Source organism: Schistocerca nitens, chromosome 3, assembly GCF_023898315.1.
Source record: "Schistocerca nitens isolate TAMUIC-IGC-003100 chromosome 3, iqSchNite1.1, whole genome shotgun sequence".
NCBI classification, from domain to species: domain Eukaryota; kingdom Metazoa; phylum Arthropoda; class Insecta; order Orthoptera; family Acrididae; genus Schistocerca; species Schistocerca nitens.
The window spans coordinates 606,625,278-606,642,609 of NC_064616.1; the positions used below are offsets into that span (position 1 = coordinate 606,625,278).

General features: G+C 50.1%; 1 protein-coding gene across 1 annotated transcript in view; it reads right to left on the reverse strand.

Moving 5' to 3' along the window:
* Positions 1 to 17,332, reverse strand: part of LOC126248540 (uncharacterized) — a 351,785-nt gene that overhangs the window by 112,959 nt on the left and 221,494 nt on the right. The window contains exon 14 of the mRNA XM_049949599.1: positions 12,038 to 12,864. Coding sequence (XP_049805556.1) covers positions 12,038 to 12,864 — 827 coding nt within the window. The remainder of the gene's footprint in view (positions 1 to 12,037; positions 12,865 to 17,332) is intronic.

The following is a 17,332-nucleotide window of genomic DNA, read 5'->3' on the forward strand; positions in this document are numbered from 1 at the left end:
CTAGGGGTGGCGGGGGAGGAGCAGCGGCTAGGGGTGGCGGGGGAGGAGCAGCGGCTAGGGGTGGCGGGGGAGGAGCAGCGGCTAGGGGTGGCGGGGGAGGAGCAGCGGCTAGGGGTGGCGGGGGAGGAGCAGCGGCTAGGGGTGGCGGGGGAGGAGCAGCGGCTAGGGGTGGCGGGGGGGGGAGCAGCGGCTAGGGGTGGCGGGGGGGGGGAGCAGCGGCTAGGGGTGGCGGGGGGGGAGCAGCGGCTAGGGGTGGCGGGGGGGAGCAGCGGCGCGGGGTGGCGGGGGGGGAGCAGCGGCGCGGGGTGGCGGGGGGGGGGGAGCAGCGGCGCGGGGTGGCGGGGGGGGGGAGCAGCGGCGCGGGGTGGCGGGGGGGGGAGCAGCGGCGCGGGGTGGCGGGGGGGAGCAGCGGCGCGGGGTGGCGGGGGGGAGCAGCGGCGCGGGGTGGCGGGGGGGAGCAGCGGCGCGGGGTGGCGGGGGGGGGGGAGGAGCAGCGGCGCGGGGTGGCGGGGGGGGGGGGGAGCAGCGGCGAGAGGTGGCGGGGGGGGGAGCAGTGGCGAGAGGTGGCGGGGGGGGGGGGAGCAGCGGCGAGAGGTGGCGGGGGGGGGGGGAGCAGCGGCGAGAGGTGGCGGGGGGGGGGGGAGCAGCGGCGCGGGGAGGGGGGAGCAGCGGCGCGGGGGGGGGGGGGGGGGGAGCAGCGGCGAAGGGGGGGAGCAGCGGCGAAGGGGGGGGAGAGCAGCGGCGAAGGGGGGGAGGGGAGCAGCGGCGGGGGGGGGGAGCAGCGGCGGGGTGGGGGGAGCAGCGGCGAAGGGGGGGAGCAGCGGCGGGGTGGCGGGAAGCAGCGGCGGTGGGGGGGAAGCAGCGGCGGGGTGGGGGAAGCAGCGGCGGGGTGGGGGAAGCAGCGGCGGGGTGGGGGAAGCAGCGGCGGGGTGGGGGAAGCAGCGGCGGGGTGGGGGAGCAGCGGCGGGGGGGAGCAGCGGCGGGGGGGGGGAGCAGCGGCGGGGGGGAGCAGCGGCGGGGGGGGGGAGCAGCGGCGGGGTGGTGGAGGAGCGGCGGGGGTGGTGGAGGAGCGGCGGGGGTGGTGGAGGAGCGGCGGGGTGGTGGAGGAGCGGCGGGGGGGTGGAGGAGCGGCGGGGGGCTGGAGGAGCGGCGGGGGGGTGGAGGAGCGGCGGGGGGGTGAAGGAGCGGCGGGGGGGGGGTGGAGGAGCGGCGGGGGGGGTTGAGGAGCGGCGGGGGGGGTGGAGGAGCGGCGGGGGGGGGTGGAGTAGCGGCGGGGGGTTGTGTGTGGAGGAGCGGCGGGGGGTGGAGGAGCGGCGGGGGGTGGAGGATCGGCGGGCGTTGGAGGAGCGGCGGGGGGTGGAGGAGCGGCGGGGGGTGGAGGAGCGGCGGGGGGTGGAGGAGCGGCGGGGGGTGGAGGAGCGGCGGGGGGTGGAGGAGCGGCGGGGGGTGGAGGAGCGGCGGGGGGTGGAGGAGCGGCGGGGGGTGGAGGAGCGGCGGGGGGTGGAGGTGCGGCGGGGGGTGGAGGAGCGGCGGGGGGTGGAGGAGCGGCGGGGGGTGGAGGGGCGGCGGGGGGGTGGAGGAGCGGCGGGGGGGTGGAGGAGCGGCGGGGGGGTGGAGGAGCGGCGGGGGGGTGGAGGAGCGGCGGGGGGGTGGAGGAGCGGCGGGGAGGTGGAGGAGCGGCGGGCAGGTGGAGGAGCGGCGGGGGCGGGAGGAGCGGCGGGGGCGGGAGGAGCGGCGGGGGCGGGAGGAGCGGCGGGGGCGGGAGGAGCGGCGGGGGCGGGAGGAGCGGCGGGGGCGGGAGGAGCGGCGGGGGCGGGAGGAGCGGCGGGGGCGGGAGGAGCGGCGAGGGGGTGAGGAACGGCGGGGGGTGAGGAGCGGCGGGGGGGTGAGGAGCGGCGGGGGGTGAGGAACGGCGGGGGGGTGAGGAACGGCGGGGGAGTGAGGAACGGCGGGGGGGTGAGGACCGGCGGGGGAGTGAGGACCGGCGGGGGAGTGAGGAACGGCGGGGGGGTGAGGAACGGCGGGGGGGTGAGGAACGGCGGGGGGGGTGAGGAACGGCGGGGGGGGAGCATCGGCGGGGGTGGGAGCATCGGCGGGGGGGAGGGGGAGCATCGGCGGGGATGTGGGGGAGCATCGGCGGGGGGGGGAACATCGGCGGGGGGGGAGCATCGGCGGGGGGGACATCGGCGGGGGGGAGCATCGGCGGGGGGGGGACATCGGCGGGGGGGAGCATCGGCGGGGGTGGGAGCATCGGCGGGGGGAGGTGGAGCGGATGGGGGGAGGGGGAGCGTCGCGGGGGGGAGGTGTAGCGGCGGATGGGGAGGTCGAGCGGCTGGGGGGGAGTTCGAGCGGCGGGGGGGGAGGTGGAGCGGCGGGGGGTGAGGTGGAGCGGCGGGGGGGGAGGTCGAGCGGGGGGGGGAGGTGGAGCGGCGGGGGGGGAGATGGAGCGGCGGGGGTGAGGATAGGCGGGGGGGAGGTGGAGCTGCGGGGGGGGAGGAGCGGCGGTGGGAGGAGCGGCGGTGGGAGGAGCGGCGGTGGGAGGAGCGGCGGTGGGAGGAGCGGCGGGGGGTGGAGGAGCGTGGGGGGGTGGAGCAGCAGTGAAGGGAGGAGCGGGGAGGGGGAGTAGGGGGAGGAGCGGGGAAATGGAGTAGGGGGAGGAGCGGGAAGGGGGAGGAGTGGGGAGGGGGGAGGAGGGCGTTGGGGGAGGAGGGGGTTGGGGGGAGGAGCGGCGAGGGGAGGAGGGGGTTGGGGGGAGGAGCGGCGAGGGGGAGGAGGTGGTTGGGGGGAGGAGCGGCGAGGGGGAGGAGGGGGGAGGAGGGGGAGGATGGGGGGAGGATGGGGGAGGAGCGTGGAGGGTGGGAGGAGGGGGAGTGGGGAGGGTGAGGGAGGAGCGGGGAGGGGGAGGGAGGAGCGAGGGGTGGAGCGGGGAGTGGGAGGGAGGAGCGAGGTGTGGAGCGGGGAGGGGGAGGGAGGAGCGGGGAGGGGGAGGGAGGAGCGGGGAGGGGAGTAGTGGTGGGCAGAGGGAGGAGTGGGGAGGGGGAGTGGGGAGGGGGAGTGGGGAGGGGGAGTGGGGAGGGGTAGGGAGGAGCGGGGAGGGGAAGGGAGGAGCAGGGAGGAGCGGGGAGGGGAAGGGAGGAGCAGGGAGGAGCGGGGAGGGGGGGAGGAGCGGGGAGGTGGAGGAGCGGGGAGGTGTAGGAGCGGGGAGGGGGAGGTGCGGGGAGGGGGGGAGGAGCGGGGAGGTGGAGGAGCGGGGAGGGGGGGAGGAGCGGGGAGGGGGAGGACGGGAGGGGGAGGACGGGGAGGGGGAGGACGGGGAGGAGGAGGACGGGGAGGGGGAGGAGCGGGGAGGGGGAGGAGCGGGGAGGGGGAGGAGCGGGGAGGGGGAGGAGCGGGGAGGGGGAGGAGCGGGGAGGGGGAGGAGCGGGGAGGGGGAGGAGCGGGGAGGGGGAGGAGCGGGGAGGGGGAGGAGCGGGGAGGGGGAGGAGCGGGGAGGGGGAGGAGCGGGGAGGGGGAGGAGCGGGGAGGGGGAGGGGGAGGAGCGGGGAGGGGGAGGAGCGGGGAGGGGGAGGAGTGGGGAGGGGGAGGAGCGGGGAGGGGGAGGAGCGGGGAGGGGGAGGAGCGGGGAAGGGGAGGAGCAGGGAAGGGGAGGAGCAGGGAAGGGGAGGAGCAGGGAAGGGGAGGAGCAGGGAAGGGGAAAGGAGGGCAGCATGCAAAGAATGTGAGGGAATGTAAACGGGAAGGAAGTGTTAGGACAAGGTGGTGGAAACTGTTGGAAGGAGGGTGTAGGGACAGTAGGTTACTGTAAGTTGACACTGCGATAATTTCAGGAGCAGAGAACATATTGTAAGGATAACTCTCATCTGTCCAGTTCCAAGAAACTGGTGGTGAAGGGGAGGATACAGATGGGTTGTGAAGTTGTAATTAAAATCAAGCATGTTCTTTTCAGTTGCATGTTGTGCCACAGGTTGATCCACTTTACTTTTGGCCACAGTTTCGTGGTGGTCTACTCATGCTGGTGGACAACTGGCTGGTAGTCATACCAATATAAAAAGCTGAGCAATGATTGCAGCAGAGATGGTATATGATGGCTGCTTTCACAGTGGATCGGCATCTGATGAGGTAGGATAAGAATGTGCAGGACTGGAAAAGGAAGTGCAGAGGGGATCTATTGGGCAGGTCTTGCACTTGGGTCTTCCACAAGGATAAGATCCCTGTGGCAAGGAGTTGCAACTGGGAGAGGGATAGGACGGACTAAGAAGTTGTGGAGGTTGCGTGGGTGACAGAGCACCACTTTTAGAAGTGGTGGGATAGGTTTTGAATTTCAGGGTACGATGGTTTAAATTAATATACATAGTGTCGCTACAAGAAAAGCAAAGCTTTCACATATAATATTGGTCTCGAAGATTAATAAGATGCAAGAGATGCTGAGCTTTTACATATAATGTTGACCTTCCGGCTCAAAATTCTTCTACATGGTCTTCCTCAAAGAGCTGATTTTTATAGGAGAATCAAATGATCTGTGATTTAAGAAATTCATCACACATTCTTCCATGCTTTTCAATCAATATATTCCCGCAACCTGTCAGAAATAGGTTCATTTCAGCAGTTGTCAGAGTGTGCCAGGTAACAGGCATCACTGCGCTTGCACCGCTACGATGACGCAGGAAGCCCATATGTTCGTATGTGTAAAAGATCTTACATTATGTCACAAAAGAAACGAAACAAGACATCAGATGATACTCCGAGAGCATCGAAATTTTGTGAACCTTACTAAAATGCATATTTTGGCTTAAAGTGCACATTTGTATGTCCAGATTCGGATATAAATTTTCTTGGAGTACCAGTATTGTATTATCTCATGTTTGGGTCTTTGTTATGACATAATGCCATACATGCTAGAAGATGAAAATGTGCACTTGAAATGCAGCTAAAAGGTGAAACTAGCCAATAGTAGGGAGTTAAAAACTTCATTTCAAATAAAATGACTGCCTCAATGGAAAAGATTAATAAAAGTCAATATTCTTTAGCAAACTGACAAAAATAACTTCAGTGTCCTGCAAGGCGATTAATGCTTGACTGTTGGAGAGACGGAAATAAAACTACCCAACCTCCCTACTACAACTCAAGACTGCTCTGCACATCAGTCCCAGATCAACGATATTTTCGTACCTCCCTCGAGAATTTGAGGAAGTACGAAAAAAAAATTTACTTTTCAAAAATACATTCATTTTGCAGTACATATTTTTCTGAAGAGTCTGGTACATAAAACATATGTGTTCGAGGAAATGTAAGACAAATTACTTGGTCTTAAGCGTGCCCAAGTGCAGTGCCATGCCACTTTACACAGCATTCTTCTATGGCACGTCACTGTATTTCAATCCGTGCAATTCAAACGTGTAATATTTTGTAATGGATGCCATCAAACTATATTTAGGACAGTGGAAATTAAAATGTCCTGTGGTGATTCTCCCGCCCCGGTCGGCTGGTTTGACATCCTGTCCCTCTTTTTTTATATTAAAAAAAAAAACTCGCAATTACCGAATGGGATTATTTGTAACTGGTAGAACAAGAACTCTTCAGAAAATCTTCACTCTTTATTGCCTATTAGCTAATAACTTGTGTTTTGTGTGGCATAAAATTAAATGTAGGATACATAAAACTAGTAAACATTTCTTCAATCCTTAAGTCCTAGCATTTATTTCTCTCTAATTTTGCTACAGATTTACATGACATGCTTTTCTTTCTGGGAAAGAATCTATTACCTCATCAAAGTTCTTCAAATGTTTTTCTGCATGAAAAAAATGAAATATCATTGTCTAATTCTGAAAAAGCTGTTATACAAATAGTACTCAAGACTGGTGTGGTTTCTCAATCTGATTACGTGTAATTTGTCACTGTCTGCTAGACAAAATGAAATAGGCCTGTCTAATATTGCAGCCAATGTAACACATACCAAATAAACGATATTGTTTTGGCACAAATGGTCACTTTTATAACACGACACTATAATTCACGAAGTACCCATATCATAGGACTACTACAAGCAAAAAGCTTTGTGTTAGGAAATAGTTTCACATTTCATTCATAAACTTCAGATTCTCAAGCATGAGATCGAAAAGTAGAAGTACAAAATTTTTATATGAGTTTGGAATTGTCATATTCTTCTACAACTTGTGTGATGTCCCCGTTTCCCTTGTTCTAACAATCAATCTTGTCATCACTAATTCTGTAACTATTCCTGCCAGTGTAAAAACTTATTCTTCGATTAACTTCACTAACTGTGCCGCAATCACCGGTTTAGTTAACCCACATTTATTCTCTGGTTAGGCATTGTTATGTGTTCATACAACGTGTTATCTGCACTACTCCCAGAATAGAACTCATGCAGCTGCTAGCCAGGAACTGTACAACTGGCCCTTACTAGTGTAGTGGTCTGGCCAAAAATTTTCTGTCATTTTCTTGGATACACCGAGAAGATGATACATAATCTTTCTTGCCTGTTATTCTTGTTAGTCATTTATTTCCACTCTGGTAGTCTGCATCTATGGATTTTGCTAGTAGTTATAACAATGCTGATCATTCACAAATCCAGACAACCGCATAAACAAACAGTGATTGGCACTCACCCCGGCTTTATTCCACTCGGCTCGTATAGCCCCGTCCCTTTTTGTCTGCAAGAAAGCTTTTTCTAGATGTGATGGGGATTCCCCTGGCAGAGACATAACATACATTATGCACAGATTCTAAAATCAACTTATCATTAATTCGGAAATCAACTTAGAATGTGTTCAAAACTGTTCAAAAACCAACAGGGATGCGATTCACAAAATCATATGAATAATCGATAGACCAACATGTGCTGGATGCTACAAGCTTTGTGAAACAATGTTTTTTTTCCCCTTAAGATATGAATTTGCCCCCCCCCCCCCCCCAGCAGCCACTCTCTGTAGTGTCAGACAGCTGAATCCTGACTGTCAGTGGTGGTAACTGTGGCAGAACAGCCAACCATAGTCTGGGAAGTGTCATGTGGGTTCGTCTGGAGACATCCATTCCCTATTACAGTAACAACTAGGCATCCACCTCCTCTCATAGAAATCCTTCTGACAGTCTCCCATATGACTATTTGTAGTGGATCATTTTATGGCAGTCACAAATTATTGTTAAAATCTCTTTCTGCTTTCTCTAAAAATTTGGTGAGATTTTGCCCTTGCTATTCAAAAGGCTGTGACGTTCTCAGCTGTTGGCTGTCACTTGAAGGTATACAAACTGCTCACCTGGTCCTGATTGCAGATCACTATTCCTTCACTACACCAAGGGAAAGGCTGCCCTTTCAGCTGTCCTGAAGATTGTGGAATGGATGGTTTAGCAGTGTGGTGGATCATGTGGGTAATATGTAACATTCATTCCTGGACCCTGTCATGGTGTTCAAACACAGCAAGATTGCTGAAAAGTGTCCAGTCTGCTCTATTGCACACCCATCACTGTGGCTCTGTTATGGGCACCACACTACCTGGCACGTGAATCCACATTGGGAAGGGATCACTTAAGTGCAAGTCATCAACCACTTCCCACTGAGTGGTATGTGTGAGGGCCGGAGAGCAAACCGAGAGACTGATAGCGGTGAACAACTGCTGTTGCAGTGCTAAAGTGCACGGTCTGCACCGCGTTCAACAAAAACACACATTATGACATAAGAAAGCTCTCAATTCCTCTACTCCTGGGATGGGTGGTTGCAGAGTCCCAAAGTACACTGCGTGTGTTAAAATCACCACAGAAGATGAAGGGGTGGAGAGCTGAATAAGGTGGTCATGGAGAGACAGAGAGCCTCTTCATCGAGCACCTCATGTGGGACAAGTGTAGTAAACATATTGTCAACTAATAACTGATACAATGACTTCTTGCAGGCTTGTTGTGAGGGAGAGAAGTGAGAAGTGGTAGGTGTTGACACTCCTCCTCTAGTTCTCTGTCCACAAAGGTTGTCCTTTTCGTGGAGACTGTGGCCAAGCAGCTAATGTGCGGCAGAGAATTTAAAATGTGTCTCCTATAGACACACACACATTGGTCTACCCTGGGCTAATACAAGCAGCTCCTCCAGGTGTGTTCTGAATAGATTAAAGTTCCACTGAAGTGTGCAAGTGATCTTAATGGTGAGGTTTTCCTCTGTCTTTCCCCCATTGTTCCTTTGTGGTGGGGAGATTGAAGAAGAGGCAGGAGATTACTGGACAGACTTGCTGGTTCCCTCAGCACACATCGGTATCTGTACCATCGATGGTATGGTAATCAACTGATCCATGAGGCTTCAGACCTGAACATTTTGGCCTGTTGGTTCTTGTCCCCAGCTTGGATTTTGGGGATACTGGCTAGGACATTTTAAGAGAAACATTTTGCTGGGTCTCTTCTACTGTCTGCCTTGAGTGTCTGCTATTCCTTTCAGACATTAGGTTTGGCATCCACGATTATTTTAGTGGTAGAAGGGGTGGTTGTGCGACTAGTGGTGTGGGCTTGCAGCTGCATTTACAGATGCAGGTTGATGCGCTATGCTCAGCTGTCAAAGTCTCAGTGCCTATATTAGTCTTCTGTACAGAATGCTTCAATTCGGTGGCAAACAACTTCAAGAAACTGGGTAGCTGTGTGGCATACAATCTCTACCTCAGAAAAAGAGATGCGTTGTATGACTTTAATCTACTGCATTTTCTTTTCTTCTGCAAAGAACAGGCATTCCCTGCTCTGGACTGGATGGGCTTGAGAGAAACCGGTACACATGGGTGAAGAAGTACAAGTGCAGATATGCTTAGCTGGTTCATGGGCAGAAGAGCTGTCTCTTCCATACATAGCCTGATCATGACAACCCATGGTGGTTTGATCAAAGCATTTTCACTTTAAGCAGCAAGCAGGAATAGGTGCATAGGGCCTCACTGTAAGGCAGAGAAAGCCTACCACCATACACTCAAGGAACTTCAAAAGATTGAATGTCTGAATAAAAAAGGTTGACTTCTATAATTCACAATAAACCCTTTTCATGAAATGCAATACTTCAGTGACATGTTCACAGCTCTCATTTCAAATTTAAATTTTTGCAAACTTACAATAACAGATTTAATTTTCATCAAGACTTAATGGAAACACACACTGAACAGATCAGGACTACCCAACAAATAAATTACATACCATCACCTAACAACAACAATGACACATTAATCAAGGATAACAGAGACACAATAGTCAACACAGCAAGAAACTGTTTTTTTTTTTTTAAGTTTTCTCCCCACAATTTCATGTCTCATCACAAAGGAAACAAATTTTTCACTTCACTCTTAAATGAAATCTTTAGCCATTGCAATACAAAATTGTGAAGAATAGCTCAATATTTAATGAACTATGAAATGTATATCAGACTCAGAACACATTAATTACAAACTGGGGAGAATGTCACCTTGACTTTGAAACCATGTTTCAGTCCAAGATAGCTTAAATAAAGTTTCATTTGAAAAAGGGTATAAGTGTTGTTCTGTACCATCAGCATTTCAGTGCCTTTAAAGAACAAAGTTTATTACAGTCTTATTATTTATAGAGATTGCAGACATGCTGAGAGTCAGGTACAGACCACACCTGAACACCCAATATCAAAATATCAGTTGTATGCCTGGACACTGTACAACAGAAAATAACTACACAAAATATGGCAGAGATCATCGTATGTGACTGTCCATTAACAAAGGAAGACATAGGCTTGAATTTGTACACTTCAGATACAGGAGCTGTATCAAGACTGAATGTGTTGCACACCAGAGTGGCAGTTACATGGTGAGAGTAAGTTCCTCACCAGAACTGTAGTCAAGAAACACGTGAACTTTAAAAGCATCCACATTAAGAGCAGTAGCAGGGATCCATGGCTGCAAAACCTTGTACCTCCTACTTGAGCAATTCCTCCATGTGAGGCAGATCAATGATTAAGTCACTGTGGTTTCCTTAAATTGATTCATTTAGTTGATGTTTCTTCCTAAAAAGGATACAGCTGTGTAACTACTCAGTCGATGACAAATTCAATATTGTCCTCTGCCTTTAATGACCTCTTCGTTAAGGAAACATTAATCCCTAATCTTCCATCCTTTAAGAAATACTGATTAGTATGCTTTCCAGTTTACCAGGGGTCAGAAGGAGCATGAGGGTGTTACCCCAACACTGTTACACAAACAGATTTTGAAGCAGCTTATTAAGTGGAAATAACTTCATCGTAGATGCTAATACAAAACTGGGTCAGAGGTACTTGGGTAAAAGCATAACATTCAGACACCGACTTCACTAGTACAGAGCTCATGCTTGATGTAGAGCTGCCAGTGGCAGAGATTTATTCAACATTCTTTACATGTTCAATGCAACCTTACAAATAATCATTCAACAGTAAAGAGCGACCACAACTACTCTACGCATGCCAGAAGAAGTTGCAGGAGCTGGTAGGCATGTCAGCTGGGTTTGTGCTAAAACCTATACTACATAATCAGTCCACTTAGCACATTAACAATGAGACAGTTGTCATTTGCCACTACGGCTTCGGTACTTATGTTGCGAGCACGTGCACGCACGCACACACACAGCACTTTCCTTTTACCATGGTTCTCATCCCCCCCCCCCCCCCTCGTGTGAGCAGCCAGCTCATGACACAACAACAACACACCACCATTGAGACAGTTTGCTGTATTTCAATCACTGTGCGGAATGGCGACATAATTTGCACACTTGACTGCACATTCCTTCAGTTCACCTAGGAAGGGGTCACTAATGTTTGTACAGTATGTAAAACTCACCTACATACATAAATTGCTAGCTGTGATGGCAGAACATTTGTCTGATTGGTGTAAATCACTGAGTCACCACCAGATAGAATTTCAGATTTCGTCTTGGTGGTAACCACTTCGAAGTATTGAAAGTGACCTCATATCCCTTAATACTGGTTTGCAAGACAAAATAAGTCATCTAGTGCAGTAACCAGATCAATTAAGCTGCTGATAACTGTCTGTTGGCCTGATAAGTTGATGATTTTACCCCACTCTGGGGTCACATGTGTTTGGATCTACATCTACATCTACATCTACATCTATACTCCGCAAGCTCCGTGTGTGGCGGAGGGCACCTCACGTGCCACTGTCATTACCTCCCCCTCCTGTTCCAGTCGCGTATGGTTCGCGGGAAGAACGACTGTCTGAAAGCCTCCGTGCGCGCTCTAATCTCCCTAATTTTACATTCGTGATCTCCTCGGGAGGTATAAGTAGGGGGAAGCAATATATTCGATACCTCATCCAGAAACGCACCCTCTCGAAACCTGGCGAGCAAGCTACACCGCGATGCAGAGCGCCTCTCTTGCAGAGTCTGCCACTTGAGTTTATTAAACATCTCTGTAACGCTATCACGGTTACCAAATAACCCTGTGATGAAACGCGCCGCTCTTCTTTGGATCTTCTCTATCTCCTCCGTCAACCTGATCTGGTACGGATCCCACACTGATGAGCAATACTCAAGTATAGGTCGAACGAGTGTTTTGTAAGCCACCTCCTTTGTTGATGGACTACATTTTCTAAGCACTCTCCCAATGAATCTCAACCTGGTAACCGCCTTACCAACAATTAATTTTATATGATCATTCCACTTCAAATCGTTCCGCACGCATACTCCCAGATATTTTACAGAAGTAACTGCTACCAGTGTTTGTTCCGCTATCATATAATCATACAATAAAGGATCCTTCTTTCTATGTATTCGCAATACATTACATTTGTCTATGTTAAGGGACAGTTGCCACTCCCTACACCAAGTGCCTATCCGCTGCAGATCTTCCTGCATTTCACTACAATTTTCTAATGCTGCAACTTCTCTGTATACTACAGAATCATCCGCGAAAAGCCGCATGGAACTTCCGACACTATCTACTAGGTCATTTATATATGTTTAAATGCTCAATGTTACGATTCGGGCAAGTACACATAATTTCTTCAAATCACTAACCATGGAGCATAACAGATTAAGAGAAATGAACACCCACCTGTTCCTGAAGTTTGATAATTTCCTTGTGGCATGTAAATATTCTGGACACGGGCACCAGGAGGCACAGCATACTGTACAGATTCCGATGCCGAAGTAGACGATCCACTTCCTGGTGATCGCCGAGTTACAGGCATATGGTCCACATCAAAATTTTCAGTTTTTAAAACAAAATTCCCAAATGGTCCACTTTCAGTAAGACTTAATGTCGTGGTCGAGGTGGTATGTGATGAAGGATCCAAGAATGTTAGGGTCAACGGCTGCGACTGGTACGAGGGCGTCTGAGGATGAGGAGCAGATGATTGTGAAGAAGGTGGAGGTTGTCTATTCGGAGTGTGATGGTCGTAATGTTGTGCAGCCATATTTGATGGATGTTGCAATATGGTGACCATCGTCGGTTTGGTTACACTACTACTTTGGCTTTGTGGCAGAGAATTTGAGGATGACTTATACCAATGCCGTCCGCTTTCTAAATAAGGAATTTGTTGCACTGATGTTGAAACACCATTCGTTACAGCACTACCAGAATTCTTACTATCTTGTAATTTCACTGAAGTTACAACACTTCCACTCCATGATGCCGAAACATTCACATGTTCTTGCTCATTTTTGTTAAACTGCTGTAAGTGTGGTTGTTCGATTGGTCCTTTCACAACCTTCGGAGAAACCGGCATTGTTTTGAATGCTCCACCAGTAGGCTGGAAGCCAGAGACACCCATAGGATTCACAGGCGAGTGATATGGATATGACAGTACTCCAACTGCTCCAGGTTTGTCACCAGCATTGTGGGGAAATTTGCCTCCACTTTCAATACTTCCTGAAGGTAATCTGCAAAATTTATGAAAACAAACTTTCAAAATATTGAATTTATTCTAAATCAGATTTCTTAACATATAGCAATAGTCTATCAGCTCTGGTGTTTTCCCTTATCACATTACCTTAAGCTGACCACTTCAAAACTTGTATACATTCTGCATCGAAAGCCTTCTTACCATAATTAATCAAACATTCCATTACTAGGCAACATGGCCGTAAGGCTTTTTTCCAAATATCAGTAAACAGTTTCACTGCTGCAGTATTATTTACATCGTTCAGAAGTTCAGATACTTTACACTGTACAGCATAAGATAGTATTTAGTAATAGCTGCTTCATAGATTAATTAGATTGACATCTACTTTTTTCTCTGTATGTTAAGACAACATTAATGAAGTTCTCCCCTGAGGTGCAACACACATATCGAATCACACATAAACCATTATATTTTAATATGCTATTACCATGTGGAATAACACATAATCTGTCAACCTCCTTAAAGAGGTGCTGTTGCAGTTTACAACATTACAGACTACACTGTCCAGTCACATTAATGCGACCACCTGTCAAAAGCATGAATAACTTTTAGCAGTGCACACCACTGCGAGATGTGCAGGATGAGTGTGAGTGAGGTTCTGGAAGGTACCAATGGGGATGTCAAGTTATGGCGACTCCAATGCCATGGTCAGCTGCATTCAATTTCTTAGTTGAGGATCCATGGCACGAACAGCTCAATTGAGATGGTACCACAGATTTTCAGTTGGGTTTAAATCCAGAGAGTTTGGTGGCCAGAGGAGTACAGTAAACTTATCCTGGTGGTCTTTGAATTATGCACATACATTGCATTCGAACTACGCACAAACATTGCAAGCTGTGTTACACATTACATTGTCCTGCTGGTAGATGCCATCGTGCAGAGAAAAAACTAACTGCATGGAGGAGTGGACATGGTTGCCAAGGATAAATGCACATTTGTGTTGATCCACTGTGCTCAACAGTTGCACATCTGTTTCTCTGTATGCACTCTGCAGCCCTCATGCACCCATCATCTATGGCCTATGGTGTACCACAGTTGCTTTGGCACCAGTTATGGATAGCACCATTTTGCCATGCATGGTATACTTTAACCACGGCAGCGTGCAAACAGTTTACAAACTTAGCCATTTCAGAAATGCTTCCGTCCTTCGACCGAAAGCCAATGATCATGTCCTTTCGGCCGTCAGATAGAACGCTCCATTTCCACAATATGACAACAACTGCACTGTTTTCCACATTCCACTGACTTGCTTTATATATCCTCCACTGCTAGTGCTGCCACCTGCCACCTGTGAGTGGTTACTGCACATTGATGTCAAACATAGGTTACAGTCGCATTAACATGTCTGGATTGCGTATAATATGCTAAAAGGAAGTTTATCTTGTCAAGGACATACAAACCAACTTAGTGCAAGGTTTTATTTTAAGTACTTATTAACCAGCAGGAATGGTACTTGTACTTAAAGTCAGATAATTTTGATGAAGCATTTTAACATTCTTGAAGATATACTGAACAAATGAGTTTGTAAACATTAAGTGCAGAAAAATATTCTCGGTGACACACAATTTGGATTTTGAAAAGGTTACGTTCATTTAGATGGATGACATGTTAGAATCAATCAATCAATCAATCAATCAAACTTTGTCACTGGAATAATTTTGTGATTCAGCTAGAGGTTCTGATTACAATGACCATGATATCCTCATGCAAAAGTATAAATATCATGAAATACTTGACATAGCTGGTTCACGGTTTTTATCTTATCTCCATGACAGAAGTCATAGTATATTAGTTCCACATCAGTAAGACAACAATAGGAATTTTGAGTTTGAATCAACGCTAATTGATGTGCCATGAAGTTCAGTCATGAGTCCTTTATCATTTCTAACATAAACTGCTCAAATTAGTTTTGCTCCATCCTGAAGTCTTGCTTAGTCTTTGCTTTAAAAATCGGAGAGCACTTTCTTAATGATATTTTGACCACAATAAATTGCTATGTACAGCCAGGGGTGCAGTCAAAGTAAAAGTAAGTCAGCATTATCTTTGCAGTTCAGTAGAGGATGTTGTGTTACAAAATATAAATGGCTTGTGTACATTGTTTAGTCTGTCAACAAGCCTCTAAGAGTCATTTCAAGCTTAAGGTGTGTAACATTATCGTTTTATGGGGTTGACAGCAAGGGGCCCAATTAGCATAACTTGAACATTTAATCCCTATTAAGAGACACATACCATTGCAGATCATACTTGTAGCGATTGGGCATGGTTAAAAACTCCTGCTGATTACCACAATAGGCAAATTATAGTTCCTAGTGATCCCAAGGTGAATGTAACGAAACTACACTCCTTTTCAGCGACAAATTGGAGGGCTGTATAAACTCAGACAGTATGATACCCTAGATCTCCAGAAACTCCCTGCCCCAACACCACAGTGCATTAAGAAAGTGAGCAATGGAGCACCTGGAGTGATATGTTGATGAATGTCATTGGGTTCTCTTCACCAATGAATACGTGATTTTTCTAACACCTGACAATTGTCACAGACCTTTCCAGGGGACACCACCTTGATGAAGCACTGTCCACGCGGGTGGAGAGGCTTGCGTATCCGTGTGAAGCTGAGGGCTATGCCAAAGGTAGAGGACCTACTGCTGGAAAGGCCTTAGCTGATGGATCAGACTAAGAGTTTCCCACAATGTCCCATCTTCCTTATCCACTCCTAGTCCTTACCCAATTCCCTTTCCCAACCCAAGGTGTGATGTGATTCGTGCCGAGGGGTGCATGGCACATGGGAAGATGTGTTGCACACGGAGCCTCAGGGATATCGGGCGACCTCCCTAAGTGAGTAGCCTTACACCGCGTGGGGTATTTGTGGTGTGGACCGTGTAAATCCCCAAATCTTGTGGGACCAAGACGGACATGTTTAAAGAAAATAAATTAAAACAAACTGTGGGTCAAACTGAGATCTCAGACACCCAAACATCGGACACAGGACCAATGGAATGCATTCCCACTACTGAATCAGGGTCTAGACCTGAGCCCGAAGTGGGAACTGTAACCGAGAATTTGGACCAGATCAAGGTAAAGCCTTGTCTGGGGCCCAGAGGAGGAAACTCCTCAGAGAACAGAGACAAAAGGAAGGGAAAGAATGGCTTCTCAAAGACACATGAAGGGAATTAAAAGGGCTTGAGCCTAAGACCCTAAGAAAAAACTGTCTCAGGTTGAAGGGGACATGCAGACCCCCACAACTTCGAAGACAGGCAGCAAGAGGATAAGGGAAGAATCTAAGACTCCCTCCTCCAGGGATAAGCAAGCCCAGAAAAAACCGAGGCAAGAAATAGGAAAACAGACCTATAGTACTGCACTCTCAGTTTTTAAGAGGGCAGTTATCCAGGAAGGCTATCCACTGGTAGCCATCACTTCGCAGCAGCAGGAACTTGTACAGATGGCCTTCTTTGAAAAGATTTGGGGGGACACTGGTCCAGGACCTAAACTTCAGAAGGGTCTATCTAGATCATGGTGCCCTCGTTTTTGTCTGTGAGGGGATGCACACAGTGGAATGGCTTAAGGACAAAGTGCTCATGATATACCCGTGAGAGGATGCGAAACTGGTGGTCAAGACAGCAGCGGACCTTCTTAAGACCACAAAGGTATCAATATGGGTACCAAAGGCCCTTAAGGATGTCTCCCCTAAAACTCTGTTCGGGAAAATAGGGGTCCAGAACTCAAAAGTCTCGACAGAGGACTGGAGAGTAATAAACCAGAAGGTTGTAACAGAAGGACAAACCCTGGTGGTGGAGGCTGGAGAGAAGTCCCTGAAGGAGATGCGAGAGCACAAGACCTGAAATTGTTTTCAGGGTTCTCGCTGGTCACCAGCAGGGTTATCAAAGACCTCAAAGGCAACTATGGCAGCCAGACAGAGACTGGAGGTGCTGCAGATTAATCTGCAGCACAATAAAGGGGGACCTCTGCTGCTCTGAGCCACTGCCCGGGGAGGCAGGAAATGGATGTGGCCCTGATACAAGAACCCTACTTATATAAAGGGGGCGTATCGGGCCTCGGTGGCACTGGAGGTAAGCTGATTTATGCCAGAAATCTAAGAAACTCCAGAACATGCATCTATGTAAGAAATGGAATTTCTTTAATGCCAATGATGGATTTCTGCTCTATGGACCTAGTGAAAATCAAAATGCAGCAACGTGAGGAAGGTATCACGAGGGAAATTGTTTTGGCCTCAGCATACGTCCTTTACGAAGATAGTTCTCCCTCTCCTTTGGAGGTGAGGAGACTAGTAGAAGCCTGCTATCAGCAAGGTGACCAATTGTTGGTTGAATGTGACACCAATGCCCACAACCTACCCACAACCTAGTGTGGGGTAGCAAGGACACCAACAGTAGAGGTGAGTACCTTCTTGAATTTCTCTTAGCTAACAACTTGGAGGTCCTGTATAG